Source organism: Pristis pectinata, chromosome 13, assembly GCF_009764475.1.
Source record: "Pristis pectinata isolate sPriPec2 chromosome 13, sPriPec2.1.pri, whole genome shotgun sequence".
NCBI lineage: Eukaryota > Metazoa > Chordata > Chondrichthyes > Rhinopristiformes > Pristidae > Pristis > Pristis pectinata.
The window spans coordinates 1,406,743-1,428,430 of NC_067417.1; the positions used below are offsets into that span (position 1 = coordinate 1,406,743).

General features: G+C 43.5%; 1 protein-coding gene across 1 annotated transcript in view; it reads right to left on the reverse strand.

Annotated features, from left to right (window-relative positions):
• zc3h18 (zinc finger CCCH-type containing 18) overlaps positions 1-21,688 on the reverse strand; it is a 185,936-nt gene that overhangs the window by 145,184 nt on the left and 19,064 nt on the right. Inside the window, 3 exon segments of the mRNA XM_052028145.1 lie at positions 518-666; positions 5,082-5,166; positions 17,981-18,708. Coding sequence (XP_051884105.1) covers positions 518-666; positions 5,082-5,166; positions 17,981-18,691 — 945 coding nt within the window. The 5' untranslated portion in view covers positions 18,692-18,708.

Below are 21,688 nucleotides of genomic sequence, written 5' to 3' on the forward strand. Positions count from 1 at the left end.
GGGTGGTTTGATGGACGACACAACATGGTGGGCCGAAGGGCCTGTTTTGTGCTGTATGGTTCTATGGTTATACAATGAGATGGACTATGACCTCACGATCTACCTTGTTGTGGCCTTGCACCTTATTGCACTGCACTTTCTCTGTAGCTGTGACACTTTACTCTGTACTGTTATTGTTTTTACCTGTACTACTTCAATGCACTCTGTACTAACGCAATGTAACTGCACTGTGTAATGAATTGACCCGTACAATCGGTTTGTAAGACAAGCTTTTCACTGTACCTCGGTACAAGTGACAATAATAAACCAATACCAGTAATTTAAAATGCTAGGAATATTCTTTCAGCATACAAAAGATGAAAATATCATATTTTGTTAAAGCACAATCTACAAATGGTTTTAGAAGAGATTGCTTGAGAAATGGAAGTACTAAAAGGTACGAAATAAAGGGTCACATGAGACAAGAGGCCTGGCAGTGGAATGGACAATGTGTGTTGGAGATGCAGTGCTAACTTACCCAAGGATTCGCCTGCATCAATGGGTGAGGTCCCAGGTGGTGTCCTCCATTTGGTGAGAAAGGATCTGGTTTGGCTATCAATGAGTAGTTTCCTTTGTCATTAATTCCCGGATGGATAAACCGACAATTATTTCCCCAAGTGCAGTTACCTACAAAACAATTTTAATCAGAAAGTTGGAATAACCAAAATGTAACAGATATATTTCAATCCAAAATAACAAGGAAAAACAGAACAGAATTTAAACAAAAATTAAATTCAAGATGTTCAAAATATTCAGTGTTTCTCAGATCACTGCTCTGCTGCATCCTAATACCCACACTTAAACTCTTCATCAGCAGGTGCATGCTCTTGACCATTCTCTGCAACAGTACCAGCTATCTCTAAATCTTGTCCTGGTCTGAAAGTTCCACTTCACCCTTCGTTGTGCCCAGTCATTCAACAAAAAGACCTTTTTCTCCCTTTCAGGCAACAAAGATCAAACTTCAACAACTCCCAAAGTGTATACTCCTCTAGATCTTTCTCCCCCTTCACCTCCCTCTGATCACCCAGTCATCCCTTCCCCAGACTATCCTTTACCATGTTTTCACAGTCCCTTCTGATTTACCCCATTCTGATCCCAAACAATTAGTCCTCAGTTGAGACATCAGTTTCATCACCTTACATCTTCATCCCAATGAATTCTGGTCCCAAGATGTTCAGCTCTTCTTCATCTCCCTGCTCTCCTCTTTAGGCACAAATCTTCAACCCACCTTCTATATCCTTTCTCCTATCTTCAGGATTCCCAATCCACCTGGACCCCTCCCCTCTGGCCTCTTCTCTGGATCTATTCAACTGTGAACATCAAATAGACCATCTGTTGTCTTACTTCACCTGCATTACAGCTCCTCAACTTGCTGCATTCTATTCACCAAGGATCAGTCCCAACAACATCATCAAACCTGCTGGCAAGGTTTGATGCAGTGACATCTACCTTGCAGGTATCACTGAATACCAGCTCTCTGATACCTCCTCATACCTCCTTCTGGACCATGACCCCACTAATGAGGATCACATCATCGTCTTCCAGACAGTCCTTGATCTCATTTCCTCTGGAGGTCTTCCCTCCACAACTTCCTGCCTCTCTGGTTAGGTCTCTGTTCAGGTCTCTGTTCAAGAAAAATGGGAAGGGCCCTCACACCATCTAGGTGTTCCCTGATCATGCACTACCCATTTCTATCCTCAAAATATACAAGCAGAACTAGCCTGGCAGATGCACAAGAACATATTTTTTTCTTACCTTGAACCTATTCTCTCTTTGTCCATTCTCCTCTCACTTATATCTGTGACATTTCCACATCATTATATATCTGTATATCTCCTGCCCCAGACCATGGAACATTGAACAGTCCAGCACAGGAACAGGCCCTTCATCCCATGATATGTGCCAAACATGATGCCAAATTAAATTAAACCTCTCTGCCTGCACATAATCCATATCTCTCCATATTTGTCTATCTAAAAGCCTTTTAAGTGCCCCTATCATATCTGCTTCCACCACCACCCTGGCAGCCTGTTCAGGTACCTACCACTCCGTAAAACAAAAATACCACTTTGACACTTTCCATGTTGCCAGCTCAAACTGGTTCATTTTCACCATGGTCATCAAATTCCTCTCCACCCTGTCCCACACCTAGATGGTGAGGGCCCTTCCCATTTTCCTTGAACAGAGACCTAACCAGTTCCTCTCCACCACCGACAATTGCTTCACCTGGCTGAAATCAATTTCTTCTTTAATTTCACTCACTTTCTCTACTCAGTGATACAGCTATGGAAACCCATCTCTTTGTGGAAAATATAGAACAGTCCTTGATTCAATCCAACTCGGAACTCTCCACTCACTTCTTTTTCCAGTACATTGATGATCATATCTGAGTTGCTACCTGCTCTTGCACAGAACTCAAGAAGATTCAACATTTGCTACCACTTTCCAATTTTTTCTCACATTCCCATGGGCCATCTCTGACTCTTCACTTTCCTGACTTCTCTTACATCTGCAATGCTTCTCACTGCACTCTTCCATCTCCAGGTATGTTACCACTGCAAGCCTCTAACATTGTTCCAACAGACTCACACAGCAAACTTTGCATCTCCTCTCATCCTTCTTCTGGTGAGAAATCAATTTCTTCAGCTCCAACATGTGTTCTGACAACGACACCTTCCATACTGGAGTATTCTAAAAGGATGTTCCCTCTACTTCTCCCTGGGTCACTCTTCCATCTTCACCAACATCTCTTTCTTGCACAACCACAGGAAATGCAACACTTATTCTTCTACCTCTTCCCTTCCCCACTGTTCAAGACCTCCGACAGTCCTTTCAGGTGAAGCAGCAATTCTGCCAATCTTATATAATGCATTCACTACTCACAATGTGGTCTCCTCTACACCAAACGTAGATTGAGTGTCACTTTGCAGAGTACCCCCATTGAGTTCATTAGAATGACACTGAGTTTCCAGTTGCCTGCTACTTTAACTCTCCATCCCACTCTGATCTGTCTTTGGCCTCTAACATTGTTCCAACAAAGTCAAGTGTAAGCTTGTAGAACAACATCTTATTTTTCATTGAGGCATTTTATAGCACTCAGGACCCAACACTAAATTCAACAATTTTAGATAACCAGCCTTTCCAATTATAATTAAAACTGCAACGTTAATTCACTTTTCTTTCTCATCAGATGCAGCCTGACCTGCTGAGTATTTCCTACATTGCATTTATTTCAGATGTCCAGCAACTGCCATGCTTTGTATCTCGTGGTTCTATTACTTGCTCCCTCTCCTCTATTTTCCTTGCCTTTTTACCTCTCCTTAAAACAGATTAGCCTTTAGAATCCTTCACTGCCCTCCCTCAACCCACACCACACCATTTGTGCCTTAAGCCCCATTTGATCTTCACCCCATCACAGACACTCCCTTTGTTTTCATCATCCCTTCCCCATCACTGCAACTTAAAGCCTCTTCCCTTTCTGAAAAGTTACAAACCTGAGACATCAACTCTTTCTCCCCATAAATAATGTCTCACCTGCTGAGTATTTTAACCATTTTCTGTTCTTGGTCCTCAAAGTCTGAACTTTTATCAATATATCTGGATCCTCACTTAATGGAGGACTGTATTTGGCAGTTTAACTGCTCTTTCGGCTCCGTCAAAAAGGTTAGTTTCAATGACCAAGTCAGGACTTAAAACACAAAATCTCTGCTGATATCACAGTGGTTCACCAAATAAATGCCAGTTGGCTTTTGGACAAGACCCCGTTTAATGATTTAGGTGGAAGATTCTGTCACACTATTTGGTAAAAAGGGAGTCCTCTTAAATACTTTGACTAACACTGATCTTATAAACAACAAAGGGCAACTCCAATTAAGATGCTGCATGTGTATCAACCATCAAGCACCCACTTACACAAATACAATATTAATTCCATTTTGTTCTGCCCACATTTTGATCAATTCCCTTCAGATTCTACCACACAATTACACATTGGGGGCAATTTACAGTGGCCAATGAACCTACCAACTAGCACGTTTGAGATGTGGGAGGAAACTGGAGCACCCAGAGAAAAACTAGGGAGAGCATGCAAACTCCACACAAACAGCACAGGTGCTCTACTATCTGTGCTACTGTGCTGCCCAAACCTAAGCTAGTCATCAACAAACAAGAATATATTACACTTAGTCCACTCAGCCAAATCATTGATACAGATTATGAACCAGCAACAATCCCTGAGACAACCGAATGGTCATAGCCCTCCCACCTGAAAATGATTCATTCCTACTCTGTTTTCTGTTCATAACAAATACTCAGCCCACCCCAGTATATGATCCCAATCACATGCGTTCTAATTTTAATAACCTCTTGTTCCAAAACTGGGCTGTAACATATGACATAGGAGGTCACTCTGCCCCTTGAACCAGCTCTGCCATTCATCATCATCATGGCTGGTCTGACTCAACTCCAAATTCCCATTTAGTTCCCATAACTTTTCACCCCTTTACTTACATATCTTCCTCCACATCTGCTGACATTGCATTCAGTCTATTGGAGCAGAGCTGTTCCCACCTCCACTTATACAACAGTCATAGTTCTTTCCTAAACATCAATGTCTCTGTCAGATCATAGATTAGAAAGCAATAAGGCAAGTAGGACAGCCATTTCCAATGAACAACAAACTTTCATTTAAAGGAATTAGAGTAATTTTACACAATGTACAACAGCTCTACATAGTACATCTTCATAGAAAACCTAATTTATTTGCATTGGTCATTGAAACTACTCTTTATATCATCGCTCCCACAAGACCAAAGCTGTTATACCATTAAAACTTCAAAGAAATTCACAATTAAGTTTATACCATCTGATCTTATGAGGGAGCTGTGAAGCACAACTTTGGGATTGATGTGACATACAAACTGCTTTAATATATTCCTTCAGGGAGTTATCGGAAAGCATTGATAAGAGATAGCTTCTGATGATTTCCATTAATTATTGTAGTTTGTATCTCAGAGCTCTGAAGGTTCTCAGCGGGTGATTACCTTTAATGTAGAATCTGCAGATAGGCTTTGGCCGGACTTTCCTCTCATTGGGATCTTTCACTTCACCTTCCTCAAGGTCATCATCCTAGCAACAGGAAAAAATGTCATTACCGAATCCTAGCAAATATATGTGGAAACAGCAATTTGTCATCTTAAGAAAATGAAGAATCAAGCATAGAATAGCAGTGCAGGAACAGGCCCTTCGGCCCACCATGTGTGCATTGACCATGATGCCAAGCTAAACTAATCCCATCTGCCTGCACATGGTCCATATCCCTCTATTCTCTGTCTGTTCAAATAGAACCAGGAATAAACCATTATCCCCTCATGCCTGCTCCACCATTCAATAAATCACAGCAGTATCTTACCTCAGTGCCTCCTTCCTGCATGAACTACATTTCTTGATTCCCTTTCTAACCAAAAATCTATTGATCTGTCTAGAAGATACTCAATGATAGAACCTGCACAGCCCACTGGATGGAGTACTCCAAAGACACTATTCTTGGGTGAAGGAATTTCTTCTAATTTCTGACCTATGGATGGCTGATCCTTTAATGTGGGACTGTGATATTACTACTCAACACTCCACCTAATGGTAACAACAACTCTGCAACTTACCCTATCAAGCCCCTTAAAGAAAAAGCAAACTGCAAAGAGCAGGTCAAGCAGCATCTGTGGAACTAAAGGTCCTGATGCAGGGCCTCATCCCAAAATACAACTATCCCTATGTGCCCACAGATGCTACTTGACTCACCAGGTTCTTCCCGCAGTTTATTTTTTGCTACAGGTTCCAGAATCTACAGTCTCTTGCATCTCCAAGCCCCTTAAGGATCAAGGATTAAGCCCCTTTCAATCAGAAAGCATTAAAGGTAAATTTTAAGAATTCCCACTAATTTAGCCTCAAGGTGGTGATGGCGAGCTGCTTTCTCCCACTAACTTTGTAAATAGAAGAGTGTGATAGACAGAAATCTGTGCGAAACATCCAATGTGTCCTTTTAATGCTGAAGGGAGATTTTTGGGAAGTAAGCAAATTCAGCAAATACAATGACTTCAGTTGCTCTGGAATAGGAGCCAGGGATGGAGGTGCATTTTCAACACAGAACAAGATAAGAACTTAAGAAATCAACAGGTAAATTATATGGCCATAAATGTTGATTAGCACCCCACCTACCACCTTAAACTTCCTGTATCAATGGGACACTGTAGGTGAAATATAGGAAATTTGGAAATACATTACTGATCTTCATTATCGTTGGGTCCAATTCTTGGAATCCCCTATCCAACAGCATGGTGGGTGCCCCTTCATGAGAAGGGCTGCAGCAGTTTAAGAAAGCAACTCACCACCACTTTCCCATGGGCAATTTGGGATGGACAATAAATTTTAGTTTTGCCAGAGACACGTGATTCCCAGGAATACGAAAAGAGTTCTCATAGTTTTAGACAAAAGGTTCCAAAACACTCAAAATTGCAGACCAGCCTACGTACTTCAATTTCTGTAGGAAAGCATCATAGGAGGAAATTTAATTAAAAGAGAAAGGTAAACAGGTTTACATAAAATGCAGCAGCATGGCCAGGAAGCAGATAAAGATCAAAGAGCAGTGGGTAATATGTCCTAGACTGGAGATTTATATGCAATGTGATTCCCCAGGAGTCACTGTTCTTCATTCAAAGTCATCTCTCTCCCTCCAGCAGCAAGCACATATCATCACTTAGATTAGCTCTGGCAGGATCTCACACTGTGCATGAGCTATTCACCAAGATGATATCTCAGTTATTGTCACAGTCACAAGTGTCGCTATTTCACCATCTGACCTAACAGCTTGGGGACCAGGGCGGTAAATGAAAATTTAATAAATGACCTCAGGGTAAAAGGTCTCCTCGAAGTAGTGATCATAGTGTGATAGAATTTTGCATTCAATCTGAGAGAGGAAATTTGGGTCAGAAACAACTGTTCAACTTAAATAGAGGGAATTACAATGGAATGAGGATAGAGTTGGCTGGTGATGACTAGGCCGACAGATTAGCAGGACAGACAAACAGGTAAGCATTGGCAGACATGAGGTAATTCAGGATACTCAGCAATAATGTATCCTAGCAAAAAAGAAATGAACAAACCATGGACGTTAAGGAGGGTAAAGCTGGCAGTAGACCAAAGATTGGGATAAATACAGAAACCAGCAAAAGAGGATAAAAAAATACAATAAAGGAGAGAAAATAAATTGAGGGCAAACTAGCAAGGAATAAATAAACTCTTATTATCCATTGGCTCAAATGAACAGTGGCCAGTGAGAGAATGAGGCTGGGGAAATAGTTATGGGGAACAGGGAAACAGATACTGTGCATTAGTCTTTATAGTAAATGACACTACCATACTAAACCTTGCTGGAGAAGAATACAATGCAGGCGACTCCCCCAAGTTACATGGCTGGTTGCGTTCCTAGAAAAGGCATTTGACAAGGTCCCTCGTGGTAGGTTGATCAGGAAGATTAAGATGCATGGGATGCACGGTGACTGGATTCAGACTGGCTTGCCCATAGAGGACAGTGGTGGAAGGGTTATGCTGGCTGAAGGTCTGTGTTCATCAGGGATCAGTACTGGGACCTCTGTTGTTTGTGATATATATAAATGACTTGGACAAAAATATAGATGAGTTGGTTAGTAAGTTTGCAGATGACACACAAATTGGTGGAGTTGCGGACAATGAAAAAGGGTCGAAGTCCATACCTCCCTGAAAGTGGCAAGGCAAGTAGGGAGGGTGGTAAAAAGGTGGTGTATGACATGTTTGCCTTCATCACTAGGGCATGGAGTACAAGAGTCAGGAAGTCATCATGCAGTGTATAAAACTTTGGTTAGGCTGCACTCGGGAGCATTGCATGCAGATCAGGTTGCCTCATTACAGGAAGGATATGGAGGCTTTGGAGAGGGTGCAGGAGGTTTACCAGGATGCTGCCTCGATTAGAGGGCATGAGCTGCAAGGAGACACTGGCAGGCTGCCCCCAGAACATTCTATGCAAAAGATGCATGTCACTGTGTTTCGATGTACATGTGACTAATAAAGAAATTCTATCTTATCTTAAAAAACTTGGGATTGCTTTCTCTGGAGCGGAGGCTGAGGGGAGATGTGATAAAGTTTATAAAATTATGAGAGGTCTAGAGTCATAGAGTCTTACAGCATGGAAACAACTCATCCATGCCAACAGTGTTGCCCAGCAAGCTAGCCCTATCTGCCTGCGTCTGGCCCATAGCCCTCTAAACCGGTCCTATCCATGTACTTATCTAGATGGCTTTTAAATGTTGTTAATATACCCACCTCAACCACTACTTCTGGCAGCTCATTCCAAATACACATCACCCTTTGCGTGAAGAAGCTGCCCCTGATGTCCCTTTGAAATCTCTTGCCTCTGATCTTAAACGTCCCCTCTTGTTTTTAGTACCTCCTCCCTGGGGAAAAAGACTATGTGCTTTCACCCTGTCTATGCCCTTCATGATCTTGTCAGGTCACCCCTACCATAGATAGGGTAGATAGCCAAAATCTTTTTCCCAGGGTAGAAATGTCATATACTAGAGGGCATAGCTTTAAGGTGAGAGGGGGTAAGTTTAAAGGGGATATGCGGAGCATTTGTTTTTAAAACACAGAGTGGTGGGTGCCTGGAACACATTGTCAGGGATAGTGGTAGAAACAGATCAACAGTGGCATTCAAGTGGCTTTTAGATAGGCACATGAATATGCAAGAAATGATAAGCTGCAGGCAGAAGGGATCAGTTTAATTTGGCAACGTGCTTGGCACAGACATTGTGGGCTGAAAGGCCTGTTCCTGTGCTATACTGTTCCATGTTAAAATGGTCCATATCATGATTTTCTGTAATGCAAAGCTGTGTCATCTGTGCATGTGTCAAGAAACATAAGTGAAAGAAAAATAAATTCAGTGCTTACTCGTGTTTTTCTCACATAAATTCCGTGAGAGCGAATTGGATTTCTTATCTCAAATTTTGGATAGTGATGCAAAATCCGTAAGGGCGAATTTCCATTACCCAAACCTCCAGAATGTGGGGGTCACCTGTAATACCACCACTGGTGTTAGGTAAAGGAATGGGGCAAAGGCTGCCAAGAAGTGGTGACCAAGACAATGGATGCAGTGGTTGTAATCTCCCACAAATTCTTAGATTCTGGAAAAGTGCCAGAGGATCGGAAGACTGCCAATGTTACGTCCTTATTCAAAAAAGGAGAAAGATAAATAATGGGTAATTGTAAGCCAATTCACCTAACTATAGTTGAAAAATATTAAAATCCATTAAGAAATTAATAGCAGCACATTTGGAAAATCATAATCTCATTTAGCAAGAGACCACATGGCTTCACAAAGCAGAAATGTTATTTGAGAAATTTAGAGGCATATTCATACAGTGTGGAAACAACCCCTTCAGCCCACTACGTCTATAGCAACCATCGTGACCATCTGCACTAATCCCACTTGCCTGCATTAATTCCATATCTCTCTATGCCCTGCTCATTCAAATACTTGTCCAGGTGCCTCAAACATTGTTACTGTTCCTGCCTCCACCACCTCCTCAATTAGTTCAAGAGCAGGGTGAGTTGCCTCAATTACTATTGCCTGGTAGCACTCACATCTACTGTGATGAAGTGCTCTGAGAGGTTGGTCATGGCTAGAATTAACTCCTGCTTGAGCAAGGACCCGAACCTGCTGCAATTTGCCTACCACCACAACAGGTCTACAGCAGACACAATCTCCACTTGGCTTTGGAGCACCTAGACAACAGCAAAACATGTGTCAGGCTGCTGCTTACCGACTACAGCTTGGTGTTCAACACCATCATCTCCTCAGTACTAACCAACAAACTTCAAAACCTGGGCCTCTACATCTCCCTCTGCAACTGGATCCTCAACTTCCTTATCAGGAGACCACAGTCAGTGCAGATCAGTAGTAACATCTCCTCCTCACTGACAATCAACACAGGTGCACCTCAAGGATGTGTGCATAGCCCACTGCTCTACTCTTTCTACACTCATGACTGTGTGGCTAGACACAGCTCAAACGTCATCTATAAATTCACCGATGACACCACTGCTGTTGGCACAATCTCAGACGGCGATGGGGAGGTGCACAGGAGTGAAATAGGTCAGTGGGTTGAGTGATGTCGCAACAACAACCTCACACTCAATGTCAGCAAGACCAAGGAATTGAATGTGGAATTCAGGAAGGAGAAGTCGGGAGAACACACACCAGTCTTCATTGAGGGGTCAGTGGTGGAAAGGGTGAGCAACTTCAAGTACCTGGGCGTCAACATCTTAGAAGATCTACCTTGGGCCCAACACATTGATGCAATCATGAAGGCAGCATGCCAGAGGCTCTACTTCATTAGGAGTTTGAGGAAATTTGGTATGTCACCAAAGACTCTTGCAAATTTCTACAGATGTACAGTGGAGAGCATTCTGACTGGTTGCATCACAGCCTGGTATGGAGGCTCCAATGTGAGTGTTGTACATAGAACAGTACAGCACAATACAGGCCCTTCGTCCCACAATGTCGTGCCGACCTTTAAATCTCGCCTAAGACTATCTACCCCCTTCCTCCCACATATCCCTCTATTTTAAATTCCTCCATATGCCTATTTAGTAATCTCTTGAATTTGACCAATGTACCTGCCTCCACCACTGCCCCAGGCAGCGCATTCCATGCCCCAACCACTCTGGGTAAAAAAAAACTTTCCTCTGATATCTCCCTTGAACTTCCCACCCATTACTTTAAAGCCATGCCCTCTTGTATTGAGCATTGGTGCCCTGGGAAAGAGGCGCTGGCTGTCCACTCTATCTATTCCTCTTAATATTTTGTACACCTCTATCGTCTCCTCTCATTCTCCTTCTCTCCGAAGAGTAAAGCCCTAGCTCCCTTAGTCTCTCCTCATAATCCATACTCTCTAAACCAGGCAGCATCCTGGTAAATCTCCTCTGCACCCTTTCCAATGCTTCCACATCCTTCCTATAATGAGGCGACCAGAACTGGAACAGTACTCCAAGTGTGGCCTAACCAGAGTTTTATAGAGCTGCATCATTACCTCGCGGCTCTTAAACTCGATCCCTCGACTTAAGAAAGCTTACACCCCATAAGCTTTCTTAACTACCCTATCCACCTGTGAGGCAACTTTCAGGGATCTGTAGATATGGACCCCCAGATCCCTCTGCTCCTCCACACTACCAAGAATCCTGCCATTAACTTTGTACTCTGCCTTGTAGACTTAGCTAGCTCCATCACGGGCACAACCCTCTCCGCCATTGAGGACATCTTCAAGAGGCAGTGTCTCAAGAAGGCGGCATCCATCATTAAGGCCCCTAAAGACTTGGGACATGCCCTCTTCACATTACTACCATTGGGGAGGAGGTACAGAAGCCTGAAGACCCACACTCAATGTTTCAGGAACAACTTCTTCTGCTCTGTCCTCAGATTTCTGAATGATTCATGAACACTACCTTGTTATTCCTCTTTTGCACTATTTATTGTTTTATTGTAACTTACAGTAATTTTTATGTCTTTATGTTTTGCACTGTACTGCTGCTGCAAAACAACAAATTTCACAACATATGTCAGTGATAATAACCCTGATTCTGATTCCAGATACCAATTACTCTGTGCAAAAATTACCCTTCAGATCCCCTTTAAACCTCCTCCCACTTGTCCTCTGGTTTTAGACATTCCAACCACGGGAAACAAACTCTGACTACCTACACCATCTATGCCTCCCATTATTTTACATACATCACATCACCTCTCAGCCTCCTTCCTTCAGGGAAAACAGACCCAGCTTGTCTCTCCTTATAACTCAAGCCCTCCAATCCAGGCAACATCTTTGTGAATCTTTTCTGTACCCCCTCTAGCTTAATCACTCCCTTCCTAAAGTGTGGCTACCAGAACTGCACACAACACTCAAGGGTTGCCTAAACAATGTTTTGTACAACTGTAACATGACATTCCAACTCTTGTACTCAAAGCCTTGGCTGATGAAGGCAAGCATGCCATATGCCTTCCTTACCACCGTCTACCTGTGTTCTCATTTTCAGGGAACTACGTACTTGTACAGTGAATGGTAGGGCCCTGGGGTACAAGTCCTGCCCTGGTTTACCTTCCAAAAATGTATCACTTCACACTTAGAGTTAAATTCCATCTGCAGTTCTGTTGACTGATTTCCCAGTTGACTGGATCCTGTTGTAACCTTTGACAACCTCTTTGCTGTCCACTATACTCCCAATTTGGGTGTCATCGGCAAACTTACTAATTATGCCACCTACATTCTCATAGTTACTCTGGCGGGAGTAACTATGACTCTCTTGGGTTTAAAACCTGGCCCCCGCCACCAGGACCTGGTTTGACATCGCCAGGACCCGTTGGAGGTAAAGTTTGGTTACGTGGTAGCTGTGATGTTCTTCTGGGCCTCTGCATCACAGTGAGTCGCGCCTCCATGTTGGTTCTGCTGGTAACACCTATAGGTGGCCAAAGCGACTTCTAATGAACCCCGAGTGGCGGGAGTGACCATGATCCTCGAGGTGCTCCTGAGGTCTGGTTGCGGTAGCTATGCCAAATAGAGGACCTAGCACCAATCCCTGCAGCATACCACTGAACGCAGGCCTCCAATATGAAAAACAACCCTCCACAACCAACTTCTCTCTTCTACCACCAAGTCCCTATTGTATCGAATTTGCTAGCTTTTTTAAAAAAAAGAATTTATTAGTGTTTTTTGAGGAAATCTTGGATAGAGGGGAGCCAATAGATATACTTGGACTTCCAGAAGGCATTCAACAAGGTCACATGATAAGAGCTATCAGTGTTGAAGATGACTTATTGACATGGATAGAGGATTAGTTATCCAGTAGGAAGCAGTGAGTGGGGATAAAGGGGTCATTTTCAGGTAGCAACCTACGACCAGTGGAGTACCAGAGGGATCTGTGTTGGGACTGCAACTGTTTACAATATGTATTAAAAGACTTGGAGGAAGGAAGCCCAACTTGAGGATGACTCAAAAAAGGTAGGATAGAGTTTACAGGGAGATGTTGGTAGCTGAAGTGAGAGAGCAAAAAGTTGGCAAATATAGAGTGTAATGTGGGAAAATGTAGAATCTTAGAATCATTGAATTACACAGCATGGAAACAGGCCATTCAACCCAACTCATCCATATTGACCAGTGGGCACTCTTCCATATTCATTCCATCACCAAGCACTTCCCCCAAGCTCCCTCTATGCCTAAGCAATTTAAGTGTTCATCTAGGCACTTCTTAAATGTCATCAGTGACCTGGCTTTAACTACTCTCTCAGGCCATGCATTCCAGGTAATTAACATTCTCTGGGTGAAGGTGGTCCCCTCATATCTCCTTTGAATTTCTTCCCCCTTATCCTAAATCTATGTCCTCTAGTTTTATCCATATCTGAGATAGGAGAAAGGTTTCCTGCAGTCTAACCTAGCTATACCCCTCAATTTTATATACCTCAAACATGTCCCCTCATAAACTCCTCCATTCCAGGGAGAACAGACCTAGCTTCTCCAGTCTTTCCTCATAACTTGGTGAATCTCCTCTGCACTCTCTCCAGTGGTTTCACATGCTTCTTACACCTTGGTAATCAGAACAGTATGCAGTACTCCAGCTGACGTCTGATCAATGTTTTATAAAAGTTGGAGAAAAACCTCCTGTATTCAATGCATCAATTAATAAAGGCCAGTATCCTAACCACGTTGTCTACCTGTATTGCCTCCTTCAAGAATCTATTAATGTACTCCAAGATACCCACTCTCTATACTCTCTAGTCATTCAAGGCATATGTCCCAGCCTCATTAGTGCTCCAAAAATGAATCACCTCACGTGTATCATTTGTACATTGTATTAAACGCCACTTGCCATTTTTCAGCTCATTTCACCAAAACATCAGTATTTCTCAACAGCCCAAGCCCATTTTCCATCCTATTCAACAATTTCACCAAGCTTCATGTCATCCATGAACATATTGATCATTTCCCATCCAAGTCATTCACACATATTACAAACAAGAGCCCCGTCTGGCTCGAGCCTTCAAGGACACAACTCTAGAGAGGAATGTTCAAAGAGAAGGAGGACACATTTAGGCATCTGCATCTTTGGTTCCCAAGGCACATATGCAAGGTCGTGGATTCAAATCCTTCAAGGATTGCTCATGGAGCTGCTCGCCTAAGGCAGCTCCTCCATCGCAATTCCAGAGGATATGGACTTCCTGATCTGCTCCTTTAATGGGCATCATTTTCTCATATCCCTCCAGCAAGTATGTGTGCAGGGTTTCACAGGAGAACCTGCTGAAGACCAGCCTGGAGGGCACAGAACAGCTGAACACTGCTGACATTGTGGAGCTGATCAATACCCTTCACTTGTGCTTGAGAGGCAAGTCTCTGGAAGCTGGACAGGCTGTCTATAGAGTTTCAGAGCACTTCTTTGGGCATCCTGGAGAGGAGGGGCGACTATGCATAGTTCCTGGGGCAAAGCCTGACAACTAAGAAGATGCCTCTCTCAGGCAGCAGTACAATGACTGTCCTGTGCCATAAGAGGGATAATCTCTGACCCTTAAGTGGGCAATGGTCTCCTTCCTCAGCACAGATTGCCTGGGCACAATCCATCCACCTGATCTACATGGTCCCGAACCAGTCCATTCAGGACAACATCCATTTCATCCAGGACCCGTTCCACCTTACCCATAGAGCTGATCTATCAATCACCTTTCTCTCCCTTGATTAGGAGAGATTACAGGGTTGACTATGGTTAGCTTTACAGGAGTCTGTGTGTATTCGGTCTTAGACCACATTCTATGTCAGTGTTGGATTTTTTGTACGTCGCTGCAGTGTCTGGTAATAGTTTATGGGATGAGACCCCTTTGCTTTGGAAGAGGAGGGCATCAGGGAAGCTCCATATCCAGCCAGCTGTATTCCATCTGTGTGGAGCCATTCATTTGTCTTCTTCAGCAGAGGACGACAGGTTTGGTTTGTGTGAACTAAGCACAGAAGCTGCCATCTCATCTTATGCTGATGCCACACAGTCACAGATCCTGTTGACCCGCAAAGGATGAGCAAGTGTTAGCAGATCTTTTTGAAAATAACCTCCACGCAGATCAGTTGAGAGAAATGTTCCAGACACTTGGTAGGTCAGCAGCAAATAGACTTCTGGCTGGAGGGGATAAGACCATTTGTGTGGAACACCACATACATCCATTCTTACCTTAGCTCCACCTGAGAAGCCTGATCGACATCTGATAGAAGCCGAAGGCAAAAGTCATAACTGGGATAGGGCAGGACTGCTCAAAGTGCTTTCCGACAAGGGCTGACACTGGTCACGAATCAGCTGATGACCTCCATGCTGGGGTAATAGTTGGTCACGTTGGTCTCACTCTCTACTTTTGCCACCAAGATCCAGAAGAAGCTTGTAAATTTCTTCTGGGTTCTGAAACTCCTGATTCAGGAGGGCAGTCATTCATTAGTGTGCATCCATGCCAGGTGGCAACTCTCCCCTAGATGGCATGCACTGGCAACATCTTTTTTGCGAGGGATTCTGCCTTCAGAATAACAAACAGCTCCCAACTGCAAACATAAGCAATGCGAAGGAGGCTGAGGGGTGACCTCAGAGAGGTTTATAAAATCACGAGGGGCATAGATAGGATGGATTACCACAGTCTTTTAACAGGGTAGTGGAATCTGAAACTAGGGGGCATAGCTTTAAGGTGGGAGGGGAAAGAATTAAAGGGGACCCGAGGGGCAAGTCTTTCACACAAGTGTGGTGAGTTTATGGAATGAGCTGCCAGAGGACGTGGTAGAGATGAGTACAATTACAATGTTTAAAAGACATTTGGACAGGTTCATGGTTAAGAAAGGTTTAGAGAAATATGCATCAAATGGAGGCAAATGGGACTAATTCAGGAAGGCACCAGGGTCGGCATGGACGAGTTGGGCCGAAGAACTTGTGTCTGTGCTGTGTAACTCTATGATTCTACTGAGGGAAATCAGTAGAATCATGGAGTTTTACTAATCTTTCTCAGAATCCGAAACACGATCACCTCTAGTAAGTGTGCTTGGTCCTCAAGGGGAGAAGGGTGTTCTGGCTGTCAGGGCAGCTAGATGCGGAGACAGAGCAGATGGCAGAGGAGCACACTGCATGCTGCAGAGACTCATGATGAAGCCTCTGGCATTCCAACACAGTCAGTGTCAAGATTGTTGGGTGATCCCAACCGAGATGACTCCTGCTCAGATGGAGTTGCTCATTGGCCCAGATCCTAAAGCACCCCCCTCAGGAGCCGGACCTCTACAACTTCAGCTGTCTCTTGGAAATGCCCAGACTGTCAAAAGGTGTTGCCTATACAGCTGTTCCTGTACACACTCAACACATTCTCATTGTCTGCCAGTCAGACATGCCAAGGTGTTCTATTCTCTCACCAAGCAGTGAGGAGCATCCTCAGTGGAGGGCTGTCTATGCAGGAGTCCTCCTTCACATCAAAAAGTTTTTAAGCTGGTTTACAGACTCCCAGGATATGTAATTTCTGTGGCCTGGAGGAATCCTTATTCCATGAATGTGGAATGTGACACTGAAGTGGCTGCTCATCAAGTTCTAGTTGTTCTTCAGCCCCACACTCCGAACTTTTTTGGGCAAACATTGCCGAAGATAGGTCAGGGAAGCTCCCGGATCTGCTCCTGGGCCTGGCCAATGTGGCAATTCATTGACAGTCAGCAGGCCATGACGGGTCCCTAACAGCCAAATGTCTTCCCTTCAGAGGTTACATCTGCACCCGTGTGCCTGGAGAGGGGGCACATAGTGGCCTCTGACTCACTGGATGCTCTCCAGGACAAGTGGACACTGCAGGAACTGGAGCACACCCTGGACACAGGATATTCTAATCTGTTTTGATTGTCGTGTTTGAATAAGAGAGAATACAGATTATACTCCTCTGTTTACAGAGATGTGTCCTGGAAGGGTTCCTTCTCGTGCCTAATCCGTACAAAACTGTCACAAGCTGAACCTGTGCTGACAGTACTTCAGACAGTTCAAAGACATAGGCTTCATCAAATTTCAGTAGATGTGCACAGAACAAGACTGGAACCTAACGCAGTGTGAAAAGGAATCCAATGCCATATTGAACAATATTTGACTATGATCATGTGAGGGAACTGTGTCCAGTTCTGGTCGCCTCATTATAGAAAGGATGTGGAGGCATTGGAAAGGGTGCAGAGGAGATTTACCAGGAGTTAGATTATGAGGAGAGACTAAAGAAGCTAGGGCTTTACTCATTGGAGAGGAGGATGGTGAGGGGAGATATGATAGAGGTATATAAAATATTAAGAGGAATAGAGTGGACAGCCAGTGCCTCTTTCCCAGGGCACCAATGCTCAATACAAGAGGGCATGGCTTTAAGGTAATGGGTGGGAAGTTCAAGGGAGACATCAGAGGGAGGTTTTTCACCCAGAGAGTGGTTGGTGCATGGAATGCACTGCCTGGGATGGTGGTGGAGGCTGATACGTTGGTCAAGTTCAAGAGATTGTTAGATAAGCATATGGAGGAATTTAAGATAGAGGGATATGTGGGAGGAAGGGGTTAGATAGTCTTAGGAGTGGTTTGAAGGGCGGCACAACATGGTGGGCTGAAGGGCCTGTATTGTGCTGTATTGTTCTATGGTTCTATGGAAGTGGACCATTTGTATTGCTCCAATTTTCTATGTATACAAATATGAGTTAAATGTAGAATAAAGTTCCCACATCACACACAAATTGAACTATGCTAATTACCTGCATGCTCAGAAATAATAAACAAAACAATACAATGGCTACAGTGCAAGGCTTGAATCACTATAATACACACTACATTGCTTAGGGGAATTTGAAATTCATACCTCAACTTCTCCTTCATCCAGCTCCCCATCATCTTCATCCTTTTTCCTCTCACGAAATGTATCTTTTCTGTCTCGTTCAGACTTTCTCTCCTCAGGTTGACTTTTTTCAATTTCTCCCTCCTTTGGCGAGTCGCTGCTTTTCTCCTCGGTGCTTTGTTTCTCACTGTCTTCTGTTACAGCCCCTGGCTGTTCTTCAGGAACCTCCTCATCATAGTCCAGCTCATGTTCATCCAGGTCCCTGATGACAGAAGATGCTTCATCCTTGGAATCATTTGCAGCTTCCTCATCGACTTGCAAATCCTGTTTCTCAGAGGTGCCTTTTTCAGTTCGCTCAGCACTACAAGTTCTTTTTGGACTTGCAATATTATCACGGTCAGATTCTGCGTTAGGTCGCTCCTCATTATCACCGTCATTTCCACTTTCTTCACTGTAATCACCTTCCTCCCTCAACTTTTCCTCCTCCTCTTCCACCTCCGATTCATGAGTTTCCCCATCATTGTCAGGTTCACCTAAACTGTGAATCTCTGCATCACTGCAATGGTCATTGTCCTCAGAATCTACACCTTCTCCCTCATTGTCCGAATGTTTGTCTATATCATCCTCTTCATCATTTTCATGACCTCCCTCAAGCAATAAGTCATCGTCATCATCATCAGAGAGCTGGTCCTCTGGGGAACGGGGGTCACGATCAGGACTATCAGAGACATCCATTGGAGAATAATGTTATTCTGTTATGAGAAAAGAGTAAATAAATGTTTCACCCAAAGGACACCACTGCATTTTCCTCATTATACATCACATTATCAATTTCTGCAAACAAAATGACAGTCAAGCCTGAGGCTCCTCCAAAAGTGATCTTCAACACATCTAATTTTCAGTCAAGCTTCCGCATTTTCTATGGTATAGAACAACACAGTTGAGACATTTAGACATTCAACTTACAGTGTCTGATAAGTGACAAAAATGAACTAAACCAGAGATGCATATCAACCAGTAGGATGAACCATGAACAAGAAACCAGCAGCAGCAACAATTTAAGCCCCAGCCAGTCACCAGCAAAATGGGAGTTCCAAGTGCTGAATTATAGAACAAGGAACAATGAAGACAAAATCATGACCAGGATTGCGGGCAAATCAAAAAATATCTTCAAAAGCACTCCTCCAACCCACAACCGTTACCACCATGAAGGAAACAGGCAGCAGGCACATGGGGAACCTGTAAGTGGTGATGTTCCGAAGTCAAACACCATCGTGACTTCTTCATCGCAGGGTGTAAATCCTGATCTCCCTTTACAACAGCACCAAGGGAGTACCTTCAAAATACAAAATGCATCTGTTCAAGATGGTGTTCCCTTCAAGGATAATTAGTGAAGCTTACATTCCATGAATAACTACAAAAAGGGAGGGAGCAGCACTGACACAGTAAGCCCTTACAATAGATTTCTACCATGAGAGCAAGCTTAAGTATTAACGAGAAGTAGAGAAAAGAAAGATAAACAAAGTTTCTACTACTAAATACCAGGAGTCACCACAACTGGAATATTCAGCTCCGAGACTGAATTGAATTTACCACCATAACCAAATTTCCACTTTCACTCTGTTCCAGTAATATAACAAAACTCTGTTCAGAATCATAACTGAAAAAACAACTGTAACATTTTCAAAAGTTCTGGTTCTCATGAAACCCCACAAACCAACGGGCAATATCAAATATATAAATAATCAGCAATTATATCCAAGGTAGAAATTTAAGACCACTTTCAAGTAAACATGTACATAAAAGATAAACAGAAAGAAAGCACGTTAAACTTAAAAACTTCTACACAAGAGATAAACGTTAAACAAAATGGGGTACCTGAGGTATTGGTATTGGTTTATTATTGTCACTTGTACCAAGGTACAGTGAAAAACTTGTCTTACAAACCGACCGTACAGGTCAATTCATTACACAGTGCAGTTACATTGAGTCAGTACAGAGTGCATTGATGTAGTACAGGTAAAAACAATAACAGTACAGAGTAAAGCGTCACAGCTACAGAGAAAGTGCTGTGCAATAAGATGCAAGGTCACAACAAGGTAGATCGTGAGGTCATAGTCCACCTCATTGCATAAGGTCTTATCACAGTGGGGTAGAAGCTGTCCTTAAGTCTGGTGGTACGTGCCCTCAGGGTCCTGTATCTTCTCCCGATGGAAGAGGAGAGAAGAGAGAATGTCCCAGGTGGGTGGAGTCTTTGATTATGCTGGCTGCTTCACCAAGACAATGAGAGGTAAAGACAGAGTCCAAGGAGGGGAGGCTGGTGTCCGTGATGCGCTGGGCTGTGTCCACAACTCTCTGCAGTTTCTTGCAGTCCTGGGCAGAGCAGTTGTCGTACCAAGCCATGATACATCCAGATAGGATGCTTTCTATGGTGCAATGGTAAAAGTTGGTGAGAGTCAAAGGGGACAAACCAAAAGACATACCTGCAATTCCTGTGCTAAATGCAGCTCCAGGATTCTACATGCAAGAAGTGCCTCCGGTTGCTTGACCTCGAGAGGCCAGATCTTGCCAAATCTGGCATGCCATCGGGTGGCCTCCCCACCCCACCCTTCCTGCCTGAATTCACCTGGTCAGATGCAAAGGTCTGTTTTTGCTGGCCCTGTGTGCTCTCAAGTCAGATGGGGAGATCAGAGCAACAACTAGGTCTCAGGCAGTGTGGCATTAAAAGCTAACCACAGGGAGATGGCAGACTTTCAGAAAAGGCAAGGTTGTGGACAGAGCTTTACCTTCTGTCAAAGTATTTAATGGTTTCTAAAATGTTCAAACATTTAAGAACAATTAAAATTTAACAAATGATTAAAACAGCTTTTTAAAAATTAATCAAAATAAAACACACAAAAAAATTGAAAACATTTAAATGAAGCAAAGTACTTTTAAACAAAAAGGTATTTCTCTTTTTCCTCCTAATCAACAGGTTGGGAACTCCAAATGAAATCAGTGGGGTGTCTGATCCTATGCCTGATTAAACCTCGTTTAGGATTACAGAGGAAAACCCCCAGCATAATGAGGAATCAGAACAAGAGTGATCCCACAGCACATGCAGGAAGTCTAACACTCAAAAGTTTCAATGGTTTTAAGCTGATGTTTGCTATCTATTCAAGCCAACAAGATTTCTCCCAAGGTTTCTAAGCTTAAGGCACAACTGGAGTCACTGCAAAGCAGGCAGGAGGCTGAGAACTTCCTGAAACATACATTCCACATGACAGCTACAGAAAGTACAGGAGGATGGAAAACAGACAACCATCTGGCAAGGAAGGAAGAGGCAAGGAATCCTTAGAAGTACCAATCCTGTTTTCAGTACTGAATACCAGTGAGGGTGTGACCATCTTGAGCATGTGTAGTTCAGAGTACAGCCATTGCAACATGGCATATTTGGATGGAGGGATGGGTGGGGTGTGGGGAGAGGAGATGGCATAAGTAGAGCAGCCACAGACAATATAGATAGAATTTCAGTGATTGCTGGGGATTCAATAATTGAGTGATTAACAGGTGTTTCTACAAATAACTGTGCAAATCCCCGGTGGTGCACTTACTGCCTAGTGCCAGTGCGGAACTTACTTCTCTCTGTGACTGCATAGGTTGCATCCAGGTGCCCAAAGATGTGCTGGTCAACTGACCACTATTAACTACCCATTATTGCAGGATAATGGCAAAAAGGATCAAAGGGGAGTT